The sequence below is a fragment of the Oncorhynchus nerka genome, linkage group LG19 (genome assembly GCF_034236695.1).
Source record: "Oncorhynchus nerka isolate Pitt River linkage group LG19, Oner_Uvic_2.0, whole genome shotgun sequence".
Taxonomy (NCBI): Eukaryota; Metazoa; Chordata; class Actinopteri; order Salmoniformes; family Salmonidae; genus Oncorhynchus; species Oncorhynchus nerka.
The window spans coordinates 36,528,866-36,546,467 of record NC_088414.1 but is presented as its reverse complement, the minus strand read 5'-3'; the positions used below and the strand labels follow the sequence as shown (position 1 = coordinate 36,546,467).

Sequence of the window (17,602 nt, the reverse complement as noted above, 5' to 3'; positions counted from 1 at the left end):
TACTGTAAGCTGTAGTATAGGGTTCTGTACTGTAAGATGTAGTGTAGGGCTCTGTACTGTAAGATGTAGTGTAGGGCTCTGTACTGTAAGATGTAGTGTAGGGTTCTGTACTGTAAGATGTAGTGTAGGGCTCTGTACTGTAAGATGTAGTGTAGGGTTCTGTACTGTAAGATGTAGTGTAGGGCTCTGTACTGTAAGATGTAGTGTAGGGCTCTGTACTGGAAGCTGTAGTGTAGGGTTCTGTACTGTAAGATGTAGTGTAGGGTTCTGTACTGTAAGATGTAGGGTTCTGTAGATTTAGATAGGGTTCACTATTGTAAAGGGTTCTGTACTGTAAGATGTAGTGTAGGGTTCTGTACTGGAAGCTGTAGTGTAGGGTTCTGTACTGTAAGATGTAGTGTAGGGCTCTGTACTGGAAGCTGTAGTGTAGGGCTCTGCACTGGAAGCTGTAGTGTAGGGCTCTGCACTGGAAGCTGTAGTGTAGGGCTCTGTACTGCAAGGCTCTGTAGGCCTCTGTCACAAGAAAAGTGGTCTACACTTAAATAGGTCTGCCTCAAGAACTTCTCATGCAATAAAAACATCTCATGGCTGTTCATCTATCGTCCTTGGTTATTATGGATGATATCAAACTCCCTTTCTGCCGACTGTTAGATGTGGTATATTCTGAATTATTACTCAATTCTATTCTAGCTTCTAGTTTCATGACACTGGCAACTGTCTTGTCTGTCTCAGCTCGGTTGGAGAAACTGGGCCGGTGAAAAGCCCTGCTCTGCTGTGTCTTTTAAACAGAAAAGACAGATGAATGTCTATCTGTGTTACACACAGTTGACTTGATACATTTAGCATATATAACAATTGCTTCCCATCTCATCCCAAATATGAAACTCCTATATGTACAATAATTGTGATTTTGAACAAAATGATCAAATCATCTATTTTTAACTCTCTGGAATATGCATGTGGTTAAAAGTACCAATTGTTCAAAGAGTAGCGAGGAGACGTTAAGCCTAAAATGTATTGAAACTGGGGAAATCACTTGCCATTATGCCACCAAATGGATGTTTAATCAACCATTCAGAGCCCTGCTGCGTTATAATTAGCGTGTGGAGGCGCCCATTCCCTCCTATATAGCTTCAATTACGCAGCCATTCATATGCATAACTTGTATTCTTTTTTTTAAGGCCTTTTAATTGGCTGAGTGGTTTTTGTCATTCTATTCAATCAGAATTCCTGCATTTTCAGCAGAGAGACAGACATTTACTAACCTCTCCTGACTGATAGCAAAGAGGAAGAAGTGTTTGTTTTGACAGAAAGTGAAAGGCTATCCTGATTGTGGGAAATTATGATATAATACATATGTCCTTTAGGCGATAGGCCCAAACATTTGTCTGGAAATAGAGTTGCTGTGAGTAAATAATACACTCTCATTGATTCCGTGGCTTTGAAGTACAGTACATGACATAACTCAACCACAGTAAACATTGTTTTGTAGCTGCTGGCATCATGCATGATTTCCGCAATCCATAAAGGAACTGACTGTGAGTGGAGTCATGTTTTCATGCAACCATAAGCTCCTACAGCTTTCTGCTTCAGTCTCGTTGTTCCATTACATTAGATCATCACTGCTCATTTCTTGCAGTCCACAATGCTGCTTTCACAAGATATTCTGCTCTGTCTTCCTGTTGTTCCAGTGTCATAAGATCTACAGACGTGTGCTCCTGACCCTGTCCACCCCCTGGGACATTACCACTGTGGGGGCTTCGTCTGCCCCCTGGGACATTACCACTGTGGGGGCTTCGTCTGCCCCCTGGGACATTACCACTGTGGCGGCTTCGTCTGCCCCCTGGGACATTACCACTGTGGGGGCTTCGTCTGCCCCCTGGGACATTACCACTGTGGGGGCTTCGTCTGCCCCCTGGGACATTAACACTGTGGCGGCTTCGTCTGCCCCCTGGGACATTACCACTGTGGGGGCTTCGTCTGCCCCCTGGGACATTACCACTGTGGGGGCTTCGTCTGACCCCTGGGACATTACCACAGTGGGGGCCTCGTCTATGTAACACAGAACAAGGTTGTCCAAAGCCATGTGGCTCCTCTTCTGAGGACCATCATGGTCCATAGAGCACTGTATCAGACCAGGCTCGCTGGCTCCTTTAGTGCAGCACAGGGTCACCTTGGTGAGTAGGGTATCCAGGGGTTGAAGGGAATGCATCCAGACAGGCAGGAAGTCCCAGCTCTGCAGCCGCACTGGCAGACAGCCTGGCCTGTGTACCTGCAGCATGTTCACCACAGACACCAAGAGGAGGGCCGCAGCGAAGGGCACGCCCACCCCAGCCATTATCTGCCAGCCTGCCATGGAGAGGGCGAAGACAAGCGAGGGCAGGAGCAGGAAGCACAGAAGCAGGTAGAGTACAGCGAACCAGCGATATTTGGCCGTGCACTGCCCCAGAGTCCTGGCCATTCGGATGGGCAGGCGGGTGGTGGGCACAGGGTACCACAGCAGAATGCCCAGTATGTTGAAGAAGAAATGACACAAGGCGACCTGTAGAACAGACCAGGGTAATGTAATGAGAGAGATATGATGGAACAGAAGACCCTGTAAATAGACAAGCCCCCCGTGCTTCTACATCTGCATTGCTTACTGTTTGGGTTTTTAGGCTGGGTTTATGTACAGCATTTTGTGACATCGGCTGATGTAAAAAGGGCTTTATAAATACATTTGATTGATTGATTGATTGATTGGAAAGGATAACAAAAACAGTAATGTAAAGTTCCAGTGTAAAAGGATGAGATACCTGGAAAGCTGCGGCCAGCTTGTCCCCTGGGCTTGCCAATGCTGCCAGGATAGCTGTGGTGGTTGTACCAATGTTTGACCCCAGGGTCAAAGGGTAGGCACGTTCAATGCTGATAACACCAATACCTGAGAGCACAAAGTACAATGGCATCACAGAGCCATGTGATGGGGATGCAATTCCACAGACTGAAGCTTTATTTAGTAGAGGAATCACATGGTTGGTGAGGAGACAGCATTATCTAGTTCCAGGTAGGGAACTGCTGGCTGGAGCAACAACATGTCTGATAAGTTGATCCTCAACACTGGGGCCCCTCAGGGGTGTGTACTTAGTCCCCTCCTGTACTCCCTGTTCACCAATGACTGCGTGGCCAAACACGACTCCAACACCATCATTACATTTTCTGATGACACAACAGTGTCCCCCACCCACATGTACATGTACCAAGCGGCTCCTCAACCTGATCACCGACAACGATGAGACAGCCTATAGGGAGGAGGTCAGAGACCTGGCAGTGGGGTGCCAGGACAACATGTGAGCAAGACAAAGGAGCTGATTGTGGACTACAGGAAAAGGTGGGCCGAACAGGCCCACATTATCATCAACGGGGCTATAGAGGAGCGGGTAGACACTTAAGTTCCTTGGTGTCCACAGCACCAACGAACTATCATGGTCCAAAAACACCAAGACAGTAGTGAAGAGGGCACAACAAAACCTTGTACCCCTCAGGAGACTGAAAAGACTTGGCATGGGTCCCCAGATCCTCAAAGGTTCTACAGCTGCACCATCGAGAGCATCCTGATCGGTTGCATCACTGCCTGGTATGGCAAATGCTCGGCATCTGACCAAGGGTAGTGCGAACGGCCCAGTACATCACTAGGGCCAACCTTCCTGCCATCCAGGACCTATATAATAGGCGGTGTCAGAGGAAAGGCCATAAAATTGTCAGAGACTCCAGTCACCCAAGTTAGACTGTTTTCTCTGCTACCCCAAGGCAAGCGGTACTGGAGCGCCAAGTCTAGGACCAAGAGGCTCCTCAACAGCTTCTACCCCCAAGCCATAAGACTGCTGAACAACTAATAAAATCGACACCAAACAATCCCCCCCACCCCTCTTGTACACTGTTGCTACTGCTGCTCGCTGTTTATTATCTATGCATAGTCACTTCATCCCTACCTACATGTACAAATGACCTTAAACCTGTACCCCCGCACACTGACTCTGTACCGGTACCCCCTGTATATAGCCTCGTTGTTGTTAGAATATTGTGTTACTTTTTATAATTTTTTACTTTAGTTTATTTCGTAAATATTTACTTAACTCTTCTTGAACTGCACTGTTGGTTAAGGGCTTGTAAGTAAGCATTTCACAGTAAGGTCTACACATTGTATTCGGCGCATGTAACAAAAAAAAGTTGAATTTCATTTCATTTGAATAGCAGTAGCTATTCTGTGTGAGAAAGACTGTCTCCGTGCCTGCACAGCAGATCCTAAACTCCAGGGGATTAACCAGCCCAGAAATAAGGATTCCATGGAGCCACAGCTCACTCCCATGCTCCGTGGGAGAGTCCAGCCACTGTGCAGTTAATTATTGCTGATCTCAGAACACTGAGGTAGATCTATCCCCCAGAGAGTACCGGGAATTAGACAGCATGAAACGGATCCTCCACTCTCTAGCAAATAATACACCTGGCTCTATCATCAGACACACATAATTCCCAAACAAAACCAAACTTAATTCATGTTAACATAACCTCTTGTTTCTCCTGTAAGTGTTTCATCAACAAATAGAACAAAAACAAGCCCTGCATTATTCAATTGGGTTAATGCCCCCCCACATAAAAAAAAGTGAAATTCATGAGAAAAGTAATACCTCACCAAGGCTTAAAGAGAAACTAGTGCCACCACCTCGTGAACTCATATGTGTCACTATCACCACCAGAGGAAGGAGTCATTTGATCTCCTGCTCAGGTCAGCTGGCTACAGAATACCTTCAGCTTGGAAGATTACAGGGCCCGTATTCTTAAGCGTCTCAGAGTAGGAGTGCTGATCTAGGATCAGTTTTGTATATTAGATTATAATGAATAAGATTACATAGACGGGGGGCTGATTCTAGAGGATTCAATCAGATTCGCTCTAGCCAATTCCTGTTGTTTAGCTGATTAGCTGTTGTTTTGACATGTCGGAGGTGGAAGTGCGGTTGAGTTGTCAAATCCAGAAGCGGCTCCCGGCGTTATACCTACAGCAAACATTGCCATTGGCTGCACGGAGTGACGTTAATAGAAATCCCGTGCAGCCTTGTTTCTAAGTTCTAAACCTGGAAAAGAAGTAGTAGTTTATTACAGTTTTACAGGTGGGCCGTGCTTGGGAGCTAAACAATTCAGACCCCTTGACTTATGAATATTTTGTTACGTTACAGCCTTATTCTTAACTTGATTTTTTTTAAATCTCATCAATCTACACACTATACCCCATAATGACAAAGGAAAAACAGATCCCATTACATAAGTACTCAGAATCCTTTACTCTGTACTTTCTTTAAGCACTTTTTGGCAGCGATTACACCCTCAAGTCTTCTTGGGTAAGACACAACAAGCTTGGCACACCTGTATTTGGAGGGAGTTTCTCTCATTCTTCTCTGCCGATCCTCTCAAGCCCGGTCAGGTTGGATTGGGCGCGTTGCTGCACAGCTATTTTCAGGTTTCTCCAGAGATGTTCGATCAAGTTCAAGTCCGGGCTCTGGCTGGGCCACTCAAGGACATTCAGAGCCAACTCCTTCAGAGACCACTCAACACAGAGGGCACTCCTGTGTTGTCTTGGCTGTGTGGTTAGGGTCGTTGTCCTGTTGGAGGGTGAACCTTCGCCCCAGTCTGAGGTCCTGAACGCTCTGGAGCAGGTTTTCATCAAGGATCTCTGTACTTTGCTCCGTTCATCTTTCCCTCGATCCTGACTAGTCTCCCAGTCCCTGCCTCTGGAATACATCCCCACAGCATGATGCTGCCACCACAAATGCTTTGCCGAAAGGATGGTGCCAGGTTTACTCCAGATGTGACGTTTGCCATTCAGGCCAAAGAGTTCAATCTTGGTTTCATCAGACCAGAGAATCTCGTTTCTCATGGTCTGAGAGACTATAGGTGCCTTTTGGCAAATTCCAAGCGGGATGTCATGTGCCTTTTAGTGAGGAGTGGCTTCCGTCTAGCCACTCAACCACAAGGGCCTGATTGGTAGAGTGCTGCAGAGATGGTTGTCCCAACTCCACAGAGTAACTCTGGAGCTCTGTCAGAGTGACCATCAGGTTCTTGTTCACCTCCGGGCCAAGGCCCTTACTCCCCCGATTGCTCAGTTTGGCCCAGCAGCCAGCTCTAGGCAGAGTCTTGATGGTTCCAAACTTCTTCAATTTAAGAATGATGGAGGCCACTGTGTTCTTGGGGACCTTCAACACTGCAGAATATTTGTGGCACCCTTCCCCAGGTCTTTGCCTCAACACAATCCTGTCTCAGAGCTGTACGGACTATTCCTTCAATCTCATTGTCACGACCTGATCGGTTTCACCTGTCCTTGTAATTGTATCCACCACCCTCCAGGTGTCACCCATATTCCCTATTATCCCCTGGGTACTTAGAGTTGAAGTTGGAAGTTGACATACACCTTAGCAAAATACATTTAAACTCAGTTTTTCACAATTCCTGACATTTAATCCCAGTAAAATGTCCCTCTCTTAAGTACAACTTTGGAAGTATGCTTGGGGTTGCGACCAAACTTCAACTTCCTGACTGATGTCTAGAGATGTTGCTTCAATATATCCACATCATTTTCCTTCCTCATGATGCCATCTATTTTGTGAAGTGCATCAGTCCCTCCTGCAGCAAAGCACCCCCACAGCATGATGCTGCCACCCCCGTGCTTCACGGTTGGGATGTTGTTCTTCAGCTTGCAAGCCTCCCCCTATTTCCTCCAAACATAATGATGGTCATTATGGCCAAAAACTTTTCTATTTTTGTTTCATCAGACCAAAGGACATTTCTCCAAAAAGTATGATCTTTGTCCCCATGTGCAGTTGCAAACCGTAGTCTGGCTTTTTATGGCGGTTTTGGAGCAGTGGCTTCTTCCTTGCTGAGCAGCCTTTCAGGTTATGTCGATATAGGACTCATTTTACTGTGGATATAGATACTTTGTACCTGTTTCCTCCAGCATCTTCACAAGGGCCTTTGCTGTTGTTCTGAGATTGATTTGCACTGTTCGCACCAAATTACGTTCATCTCTAGGAGACATACCGTCTCCTTACTGAGCGGTATGGCGGCTGCGTGCTCCCATGGTGTTTATACGTGCGTACTATTGTTTGTACAGATGAGTGTGATACCTTCATGCGTTTGGAAATTACTCCCAAGGATGAACCAGACTTGGGCTCTCCAAAAAAAAATCTGAGGTATTGGCTAATTTGTCTGGATTTCTTTTGACTTTCCCATGATGTCAAGCAAAGAGGCACTGAGTTTGAAGGTAGGCCTTGAAATACATCCACAGGTACACCTCCAATTGACTCAAATGATGTCAATTAGCCTATCAGAAGCTTCTAAAGCCATGACATCATTTTCTGGAATTTTCCAAGGTGTTTAAAGGCACAGTCAACATAGTGTATGTAAACTTCTGACCCACTGGAATTGTGATACAGTGAATTATAAGCGAAATGTTCTGTCTGTCAACAATTACTTGAAAAATGACTTGTGTCATGCACAAAGTAGATGTCCTAACCGACTTGCCAAAACTATAGTTTGTTAACAAGAAATGTGTGGAGTGGTTGAAAAACGAGTTCTAATATCTCCAAACTAAGTGTAAACTTCCTATTTCAACTGTATTACCTGTGTTCTCTTTTTGTCTGTTGCCAGTTTGTCTTGTTTGTCAAGTCAACATGTGTGTTGTCTCAGCTCCTGCTTTTCCCCTGTCTCTTTGTTTCTTGCCCTCCTGGTTTTGACCCTTGCCTGTCCTGACTCTGAGCCCACCTGCCTGACCTCTCTGCCCTGCCCTGACCCTAAGCCTGAATGCCGTCCTGTACCGTTGCCCTCTCCTCTGGATTATCGACCCCTTCCTGCCTTGACCTGTCGTGAGCTTGCCCCTGTTGCTGCAATAACATTTGTTACTTCAACACAGTCTGCATTTGGGTCTTACCTGAAACATGATACTCATGGATTGTTTTATTCTCTGACATACACTGTCAACTGTGGGACCTTAAATAGACAGGTGTATGCCTTTCCAAATCATGTCCAACCAATTTAATTTACCACAGGTGGACTCCAATCAAGTTGTAGAAACATCTCAAGGATGATCAATGGAAACAGGATGCACCTGACAATTTCGAGTCTTATATCAAAGGGTTTTTATTTTTATTTAATGTGCAAAAGAAATGTAAAACCTGTTTTCATTATGGGATATTGTGTATAGTTTGCTGAGGATTTTAAAAAAATGTAATCCATTTTAGAATTAGGCTGTAACATAACAACATGTGTAAAAAGTCAAAGGGTCTGAATGCTTTCTAAAGGCACTGTATGACCTAAATAAAAACAATGATCTGCTTTGTAGGTACCGGTAAATGACTTTGAATCTGGTCCTAGATCAGCACTCCTATGAGCCCAGAACTTACAAAGTGATCTGCATGGTAAATAGTATTCGTAACACTCACCTATGAGAGGAGTGATGGCAGAGGTGAACACTGAGCTGCTCTGAACCACAAAGGTCATGCCAGCCCCCACTAGGATGGCCAGGTAACCTGCCAGCCAGCCAAACGGGTAGGGGAAGTCTGGGGGAGGGGAGAGAGGGGAGATTCATATTATTTACAGTTTGTGGAGTTTCAGTAAAGAGCTTTCAAGAGAAATATGTCAGATGCTGGGATTGTTATTTTATGCTGCCAAACATACCCTCGTAAAACTGACTATCCTACCGATCCTTAACTTCGGCGATGTCATTTACAAAATAGCCTCCAACACTCTACTCAGCAAATTGGATGCAGTCTATCACAGTGCCATCTGTTTTGTCACCAAAGCCCCATATACTACCCACCACTGTGACCTGTATGCTCTCGTTGGCTGGCCCTCGCTTCATATTCGTCGCCAAACCCACTGGCTCCAGGTCATCTACAAGTCTTTGCTAGGTAAAGCCCCTCCTTATCTCAGCTCAATGGTCACCATAGCAGCACCCACCCCACAGCACATGCTCCAGCAGGTATATTTCACTGGTCACTCCCAAAGCCAATTCCTACTTTGGCTGCCATTCCTTCCAGTTCTCTGCTGTCAATGATTGGAAGGAACTGCAAGAGCAAAAATCACTGAAGCTGGAGCCTCATATCTCCCTCACTAGCTTTAAGCACCAGTTGTCAGTGCAACTCACAGATCACTGCACCTGTACATAGGTCTTCTGTAAATAACCCATCCAACTACCTCATCCCCATACTGTTATTTATTTGATTTATTTTGCTCCTTTGCACCCCGGTATCTCTACTTGCACACTCATCTTCTGCACATCTAACATTCCAGTGTTTTAATTGCTATATTGTAATTACTTCGCCACTATGGCCTATTTATTGCCCTGCATCCCTTATCCTACCTTTTTTGCACACATTGTATATAGATTTTTTTCTATTGTATTATTGACTGTATGTTTGTTTACTCCATGTGTAACTCTATGTTATTGTTTGTGTTGCACTGCTTTGCTTTATCTTGGCCAGGTCGTAGTTGTAAATGATAACTTGTTCTCAACTAGCCTACCTGGTTAAATAAAGTGAAATAAAAAAATGAAAAATAAAATATTTTACTGACTGCGTAATCTACCTCTGTGTTTAATTACAGCTTTGTTTTCCTCACACAACCGAAGTGTATCTATGCTTACTAAATGGCTGCGTAGTGCTTATGTAAAATCTGTGCAGAGCCTATGGGCATCACCTCTAATAAGCTATGCAGAGCCTATGGACACCCCCTCAAATAAGCTTTGCAGAGCCTATAATGGGCCCCACCTCAAATAAGCTATGCAGAGCCTATGGGCCCCACCTCTAATAAGCTATGCAGAGCCTATGGGCCCCACCTCTAATAAGCTATGCAGAGCCTATAATGGGCCGCACCTCTAATAAGCTATGCAGAGCCTATGGGTCCCACCTCTAATAAGCTATGCAGAGCCTATGGGTCCCACCTCTAATAAGCTATGCAGAGCCTATGGGCCCCACCTCTAATAAGCTATGCAGAGCCTATGGGCCCCACCTCTAATAAGCTATGCAGAGCCTATGGGCATCACCTCTAATAAGCTATGCAGAGCCTATGGGCCCCACCTCAAATAAGCTATGCAGAGCCTATAATGGGCCCCACCTCTAATCTGGCTGTGCAGAGCCTATGGGCATCACCTCTAATAAGCTATGCAGAGCCTATGGACACCCCCTCAAATAAGCTATGCAGAGCCTATAATGGGCCCCACCTCAAATAAGCTATGCAGAGCTTATGGGCCCCACCTCTAATAAGCTATGCAGAGCCTATGGGCCCCACCTCTAATAAGCTATGCAGAGCCTATGGGCCCCACCTCTAATAAGCTATGCAGAGCCTATGGGCCCCACCTCTAATAAGCTATGCAGAGCCTATGGGCATCACCTCTAATAAGCTATGCAGAGCCTATGGGCCCCACCTCAAATAAGCTATGCAGAGCCTATAATGGGCCCCACCTCTAATAAGCTGTGCAGAGCCTATGGGCATCACCTCTAATAAGCTATGCAGAGCCTATGGACACCCCCTCAAATAAGCTATGCAGAGCCTATAATGGGCCCCACCTCAAATAAGCTATGCAGAGCTTATGGGCCCCACCTCTAATAAGCTATGCAGAGCCTATGGGCCCCACCTCTAATAAGCTATGCAGAGCCTATGGGTCCCACCTCTAATAAGCTATGCAGAGCCTATGGGTCCCACCTCTAATAAGCTATGCAGAGCCTATGGGTCCCACCTCTAATAAGCTATGCAGAGCCTATGGGTCCCACCTCTAATAAGCTATGCAGAGCCTATGGGTCCCACCTCTAATAAGCTATGCAGAGCCTATGGGTCCCACCTAAGCTAATGGTCCCAAGCTATGCAGAGCCTATGGGTCCCACCTCTAATAAGCTATGCAGAGCCTATGGGTCCCACCTCTAATAAGCTATGCAGAGCCTATGGGTCCCACCTCTAATAAGCTATGCAGAGCCTATGGGTCCCACCTCCTATGCAGAGCCTATGGGCCCCACCTCAAATAAGCTATGCAGAGCCTATGGGTCCCACCTCTAATAAGCTATGCAGAGCCTATGGCTCCCACCTCTAATAAGCTATGCAGAGCCTATGGGTCCCCACCTCTAATAAGCTATGCAGAGCCTATGGGTCCCACCTCTAATAAGCTATGCAGAGCCTATGGGTCCCACCTCTAATAAGCTATGCAGAGCCTATGGACACCACCTCTAATAAGCTATGCAGAGCCTATGGGTCCCACCTCTAATAAGCTATGCAGAGCCTATGGGCCCCACCTCTAATAAGCTATGCAGAGCCTATGGGCCCCACCTCTAATAAGCTATGCAGAGCCTATGGGTCCCACCTCTAATAAGCTATGCAGAGCCTATGGGTCCCACCTCTAATAAGCTATGCAGAGCCTATGGGTCCCACCTCTAATAAGCTATGCAGAGCCTATGGGTCCCACCTCTAATAAGCTATGCAGAGCCTATGGACACCACCTCTAATAAGCTATGCAGAGCCTATGGGCCCCACCTCTAATAAGCTATGCAGAGCCTATGGGTCCCACCTCTAATAAGCTATGCAGAGCCTATGGGTCCCACCTCTAATAAGCTATGCAGAGCCTATGGGTCCCACCTCTAATAAGCTATGCAGAGCCTATGGGTCCCACCTCTAATAAGCTATGCAGAGCCTATGGGCCCCACCTCTAATAAGCTATGCAGAGCCTATGGGTCCCACCTCTAATAAGCTATGCAGAGCCTATGGGCATCACCTCTAATAAGCTATGCAGAGCCTATGGGTCCCACCTCTAATAAGCTATGCAGAGCCTATGGGCATCACCTCTAATAAGCTATGCAGAGCCTATGGACACCACCTCTAATAAGCTATGCAGAGCCTATGGACACCACCTCTAATAAGCTATGCAGAGCCTATGGACACCACCTCAAATAGATATTAGTTGCAATCATACACAACAGGGAGGAAAAAAATAAATCAGAACTATGTTTTCTGATCTCAATCTTCCAGTCACATTTATATTACACCCACCTGTGTTGATGATCCTCTGGATGGCCTTCGCCACCTGGCCTTGGAGCAGGGAATTGAGCAGCTTGACCAGCAGCAACAAACAGGTGCACAGGAGCAGAAGAGAGCAGGCGAGCAGAATGAGGCCTACCGCCAGGTCGGACAACCACGAGTCCACAAACAGATGGCTGCCTATGGACATCAACAGAGGACTGGGTCAGTCTTTCTTTTTATCTGTCAAGATGATCTGTCACTAAGGCCCCACTACGGGTCCAACTAGGGCCCGCAGGCCCAGGACTGTAGCAGAAGCAGTATGACTGTCACGTACTTCCCTGTGACAGTACTTTGACACTCGCTCAATTCCAATAATTAAAATTACATTGATTTACATTTTTCTATATTTACAAGCAGAGTCATGTTCTGTGTTGTCCAGGTTGTTGCATTGCTTTGCCAGCAGGGTTGTACTGATGTACAGTTGAAGGAATCACCAACAGAAACATTCACAGAGGACTGCAGGGGGATGAGAGAGAAACATCTGTCTTTGAAACCACCAAACCAGTGACTCCAGATATTTTGCATATCAAGAGAGGCCTGTGGCATTTGGTCTTACCGTTAGGATGTGATTCTTACACCATACCCTCACCAGACTCCTGTTACTCATGGCCTCATCTCCCATGGCGATGCCTGTGATGACAGACTTGTCCAACTGTAAGGATAAACGGGAATAAAACATGATATCGCGAGGTGATCAAAGGAAGGATGAATAATCCAAAGACAAGCTCATAAGACTTTCTACATTCCTGGACATGTGACTCATGTTTGACCAAAGCCACACAGTGCAGACCTACACATTTTTTCCAACCCAGACAGTACCTTTTATGATGAGTTTGGTGAGTGGTTCAGTGCCTGAATGATGAGTTTTGTGAGTGGTTCAGTACCTGAATGATGAGTCTGGTGAGTTGTTCAGTACCTGAATGATGAGTCTGGTGAGTGGTTCAGTACCTGAATGATGAGTTTGGTGAGTGGTTCAGTAACTGAATGATGTGTCTAGTGATTGGTTCAGTACGTGAATGATGAGTTTGGTGAGTGGTTCAGTAACTGAATGATGAGTCTGGTGAGTGGTTCAGTACCTGAATGATGAGTCTGGTGATTGGTTCAGTACCTGAATGATGAGTTTGGTGAGTGGTTCAGTCATGACCTTGAGCATCTCTGGGGCCTTATCTCCAGAGCTGATGTGGAAGGTGTCGACTACAGCCTGAGACAGTCTTCTCAGCAGGCCTGTGGTTGCCTCCAGGGGCAGTAGCACCAGCACTGACAGCCAGTTAAAACAGTCATGCACCGTCGCTCCAGCAAATGCCCTGTAATGAACAGGCCATGTTATTATAAATCATGCATGATGCCAAACTGTGGCGACACTTGGTATAGGGTTTGTTTAAATCCTTAGGAATTACAGGAGAGGAGGATACACAGCCATTTCTTACCGTTCAAACTCATCCCTCTCTCCAGCCTGCATCAGAGCAACGATGGTGTTGGTGACGGACGTCCCAATATTGGATCCCATGAGGATTGGGATGGCAGACCTCACATTGAGTACTGCACAAGCAAGGAGTAAAACAATAAACCACTACTCATCTATATTACAAAGTCAATCTTTTTTATAGAAATACTATTTCATCTTGTATTGAGGCAACATGTCAATAAATAGATTTCATCTTGTATTGAGGCAACATGTCAATAAATACCTTTCATCTTGTATTGAGGCAACATGTCAATAAATAGATTTCATCTTGTATTGAGGCAACATGTCAATAAATACCTTTCATCTTGTATTGAGGCAACATGTCAATAAATACCTTTCATCTTGTATTGAGGCAACATGTCAATAAATAGATTTCATCTTGTATTGAGGCAACATGTCAATAAATAGATTTCATCTTGTATTGAGGCAACATGTCAATAAATACCTTTCATCTTGTATTGAGGCAACATGTCAATAAATACCTTTCATCTTGTATTGAGGCAACGTGTCAAGAAACACCTTTCATCTTCTATTGCAGTTGTTCCTCCAGTAATCCAGACCTATTGTGTAGTATAATGCAGTACAGTAGAGGTTTTGTGTGTGTGTGTGTGTGTGTGTGCGTGCGTGCGTGCGTGCGTGTGTGTGACTTACGGCCCGAGGAGACGAGGCTGACGACAATGGAGGTGGAGGTAGAGGAGCTCTGGACCAGAACCGTCACCAGGATGCCCACCACCAGCCCTGCCACCGGGTTGGACAGTATAGCGTTGTCGTTGAAGATGTCCCCAGCCACCTTACCTGTCCACCCAGTGGGGAACACACCTCTTACATTTACAGCTGTGGGGTAAGGCTAATGATTGTGATTTTTTTATGCCAATCTATAAAGTTTTGTCTCATGTAGTCAGAGATTGAGGGGAGAGTAGTCATACATTAATGGACTAGGATGGATGAACCTGAATGAACCTGAGGAAGGATACCTCCTGCTAACTGGAAGGCAGAACTCAGGACATCCAACGAGCAGACGAACATGTACAGGAAGAGGAGGAGCAGGGGATCTTGGAGACGTTGATGAAAACTGATCTCATTCTCTCTGCCTGAGTCTGGGACATTGACGAAGCAATATCTGCAGGTTAAAATAACAAGTTCCCGGCATCTCAGATAAGCTGTTGTCATAGTGAGATGAACTATCAGTTGGTTAATAGATAACCATGCATGAAAACAAAACATTCTGAATGAAATGGTTTACTTTTCAACATTATGCCTGGAGTGTTGCAGGTAAATCAGTCACACTATATTCCATTCCTGAGTGTGTCAATCCTCTCCTCCACTTACCATGTGCTTTTATGAGTGGGGATTCAGGCCAGGTTTTTGGGGGGTCGGGAAGTATGTCTCCGTCCAGGTGTGACTTGTCCCAGGTATTTCCTCTTCACCAGAGCACATAATGAGTCCCGGAGGGTCATGCTGTCATGGAACACATCCTATTGTAGAGGAGTCTATGTCCAGTTGAAGTAATATAGAAATGACATTAGTGACCACAGTAAAGTCAAATTACTGCTTCGGCAAGCAATTGTTCTAAAGAATGGACCCCACAGAACCTTAGGAATATGACAATAAGCCAGTTGGATCAGTTGACTGAGGTCAGGTGAAATAAGACTTTAAAGATATAAATATTATTTTGTATAAAGTTGCCAATATTGCATTCATTCTTGATTTATTTATTTGTTCATTTAAAGGGTGTAGATTTTTGTATCGTAGTGTGCACTTTGTGGATCTACAGCTTTTAAAATACAGCTCAAAACGCTGTTTCTGCAAAGCATAGCGGCACTATAAAGCCTGGTGGTAGATGAAAGGTTTAGATCCTGTTTTCACTGTCTCTGGGGCTGCTGAGGAGGCTGAATATCAAGCCAGTAGTCTTCCACTTCAATAATTCAGTCTTTACATCTGTGGGTGCAAAAAGATCTCCAATGCCAGTCGAAAGCTCTCTAATCCCTTTGATTAAAAATACATATCTAGATAGCACATGCTAGCTCACATCCCAAACAATGGATAATGTTAACAGGGGCCACAGAGAGAGAGACAAAATCATTTGGTCATGAAAACATCGATTAGATTAGTGACAGCTATTAGATAGACTTGTCTTACCGTCTTATGCCCAACACTTTACCACCAAACAATGACAGTATACTCCTCGTTTGACAATGTGTTAAGGAGAAAGACCTAGTCTCCTCCTGAGTCTGAGGTGCAAAGACAGTATACTCCTCGTTTGACAATGTGTTAAGGAGAAAGACCTAGTCTCTTCCTGAGTCTGAGGTGCAAAGTCTAAAAGTAGCACCTCACGTGTTTAACCACAAAACATTGAATGTGTTCCAGGTGGTTAAATAATACTCAATATGAAGAGAGAGTTCACTGATTATGTGGCAAATGCCTAAAGGCTACAACTTTCAAAAGGAAAGAGATGGGGAGCATTATTTCAGCATTACTCAGTCTTTTTCAGTGTTGGAACAGAATGCAGAGGGTGACACCCTGTGGTGAGACCTAGAGAAGCAGGCAAACGTTGCTCTCTGTGGAGCTGGCTGCCCACTACTTGTGTGGTCGCTAGGGACAGAAACGGTTGTTGGTGAATGATGTCATATCCCCGGCTGTGAATGATGACTCTGCTTCCTGGACAGAAACGTCCGATTTCTGTCCCACAGATAAATATGATGATTTTACACACAGAGATATATGCCATGTAAAAGACATCATTGATTACACACACACACACACACACACACACACACACACGCACACACACACACACACACACACACACACACGCATACACACACACACGCATACACACGCATACACACACACACACACACACACACATACACACACATACACACACACACGCATACACACGCATACACACACACACACACACACACACACACACACACACACACACACACACATACACACACACACACACACACACACACACACACACACACATACACACACACACACACACACACACACACATACACACACACACACACACACACACACACACACACACACATACGCACACACACGCATACACACACACACACACACATGCACACACTCGGAAACACACGCGCACACATGCACAAGTCATATAGAGATGTAGGATCTTAATTTGAATTTGAATATATTAACCAGAAGTGCTTTAAATATGTATCCTATCATGTGCTGTGTTGTATTCTTATTTATTATTATAATATTCCTTATTTGTGTGACTTCCTTTGAATCGGTTAACCTCCTTTTCAGTGGCGACCTGTCAATCAGGGCAGGTTTTGCATGTTATTTTGGCGTTAATACATGTCACATATCAGTTTGCAAACAATGTAAACAATTATAATAATCATCATCATTGAGTTAATAAAGCTGCATACCAACTTGGTCTCTTTTTTGCTTTCTTGAGTATAATGCAGCCTAGCTCAGTGCTTTCTGTGGTGGTGGGGCAGCCGGCGAGTAGGGGTTGGTAATGTTCTCTAGTTGTGCCGTGATTGGCTCAGTGTTCTGTCACTCATGGGGACACCACGTCAGCGCAAAATCTAACGGTAGATCTAAAAATGTAATTCCCTTGGGTGCTGCCATAGAGTTAAATTAGAAGTACCCACCCAAGAAGGCTCAAGGATATTGGCCACAGATAAAATGAAGTTAAATCACGTTATATCTATAGTAGCTTTGATTGGACTGATCATGTCAACATCATACTTTTGAAATATTAGCTAGCAAGCTAGCAGTTATCATCATGAATCAAGTCAACAATCTGCTGGCAAATCCTTTTCAATCCTTGTCATATGAAGAGAAATAAGGAAGAGAAATTATAGATAAAATGTATCTGTGCTCATTGGCCGTTGGACATAAACATTACACAACAAGTCTAAATTCGCAAATTCAACAATGAGTGGTTTGGAAGGAATCAGTGGCTAACTGCAAGCATTGCAAAGAAATCACTTGCCTGCTATTCAGTGGAGAGGGTGTGTGGTCCAAGTCTGGGTATAAGGGTCTCTTTTCCAA

The 17,602-nt window shown here is 45.0% G+C and overlaps 1 protein-coding gene across 1 annotated transcript; it reads right to left on the bottom strand.

Annotated features, from left to right (window-relative positions):
- Positions 1-326: 326 nt before the first annotated feature.
- On the bottom strand, positions 327-15,819 carry LOC115146818 (sodium-dependent phosphate transport protein 2A-like). Its single transcript, XM_029688834.2, is given in 14 exon segments — positions 327-2,542; positions 2,796-2,920; positions 8,466-8,582; positions 12,058-12,225; positions 12,423-12,543; positions 12,644-12,739; positions 13,196-13,391; positions 13,515-13,626; positions 14,204-14,347; positions 14,527-14,604; positions 14,607-14,672; positions 14,882-14,955; positions 14,957-15,042; positions 15,692-15,819. Coding segments are annotated over 13 exon segments (2,190 nt in total). The 5' UTR covers positions 15,010-15,042; positions 15,692-15,819; the 3' UTR covers positions 327-1,702.
- Between the last annotated feature and the right edge of the window lie 1,783 nt (positions 15,820-17,602).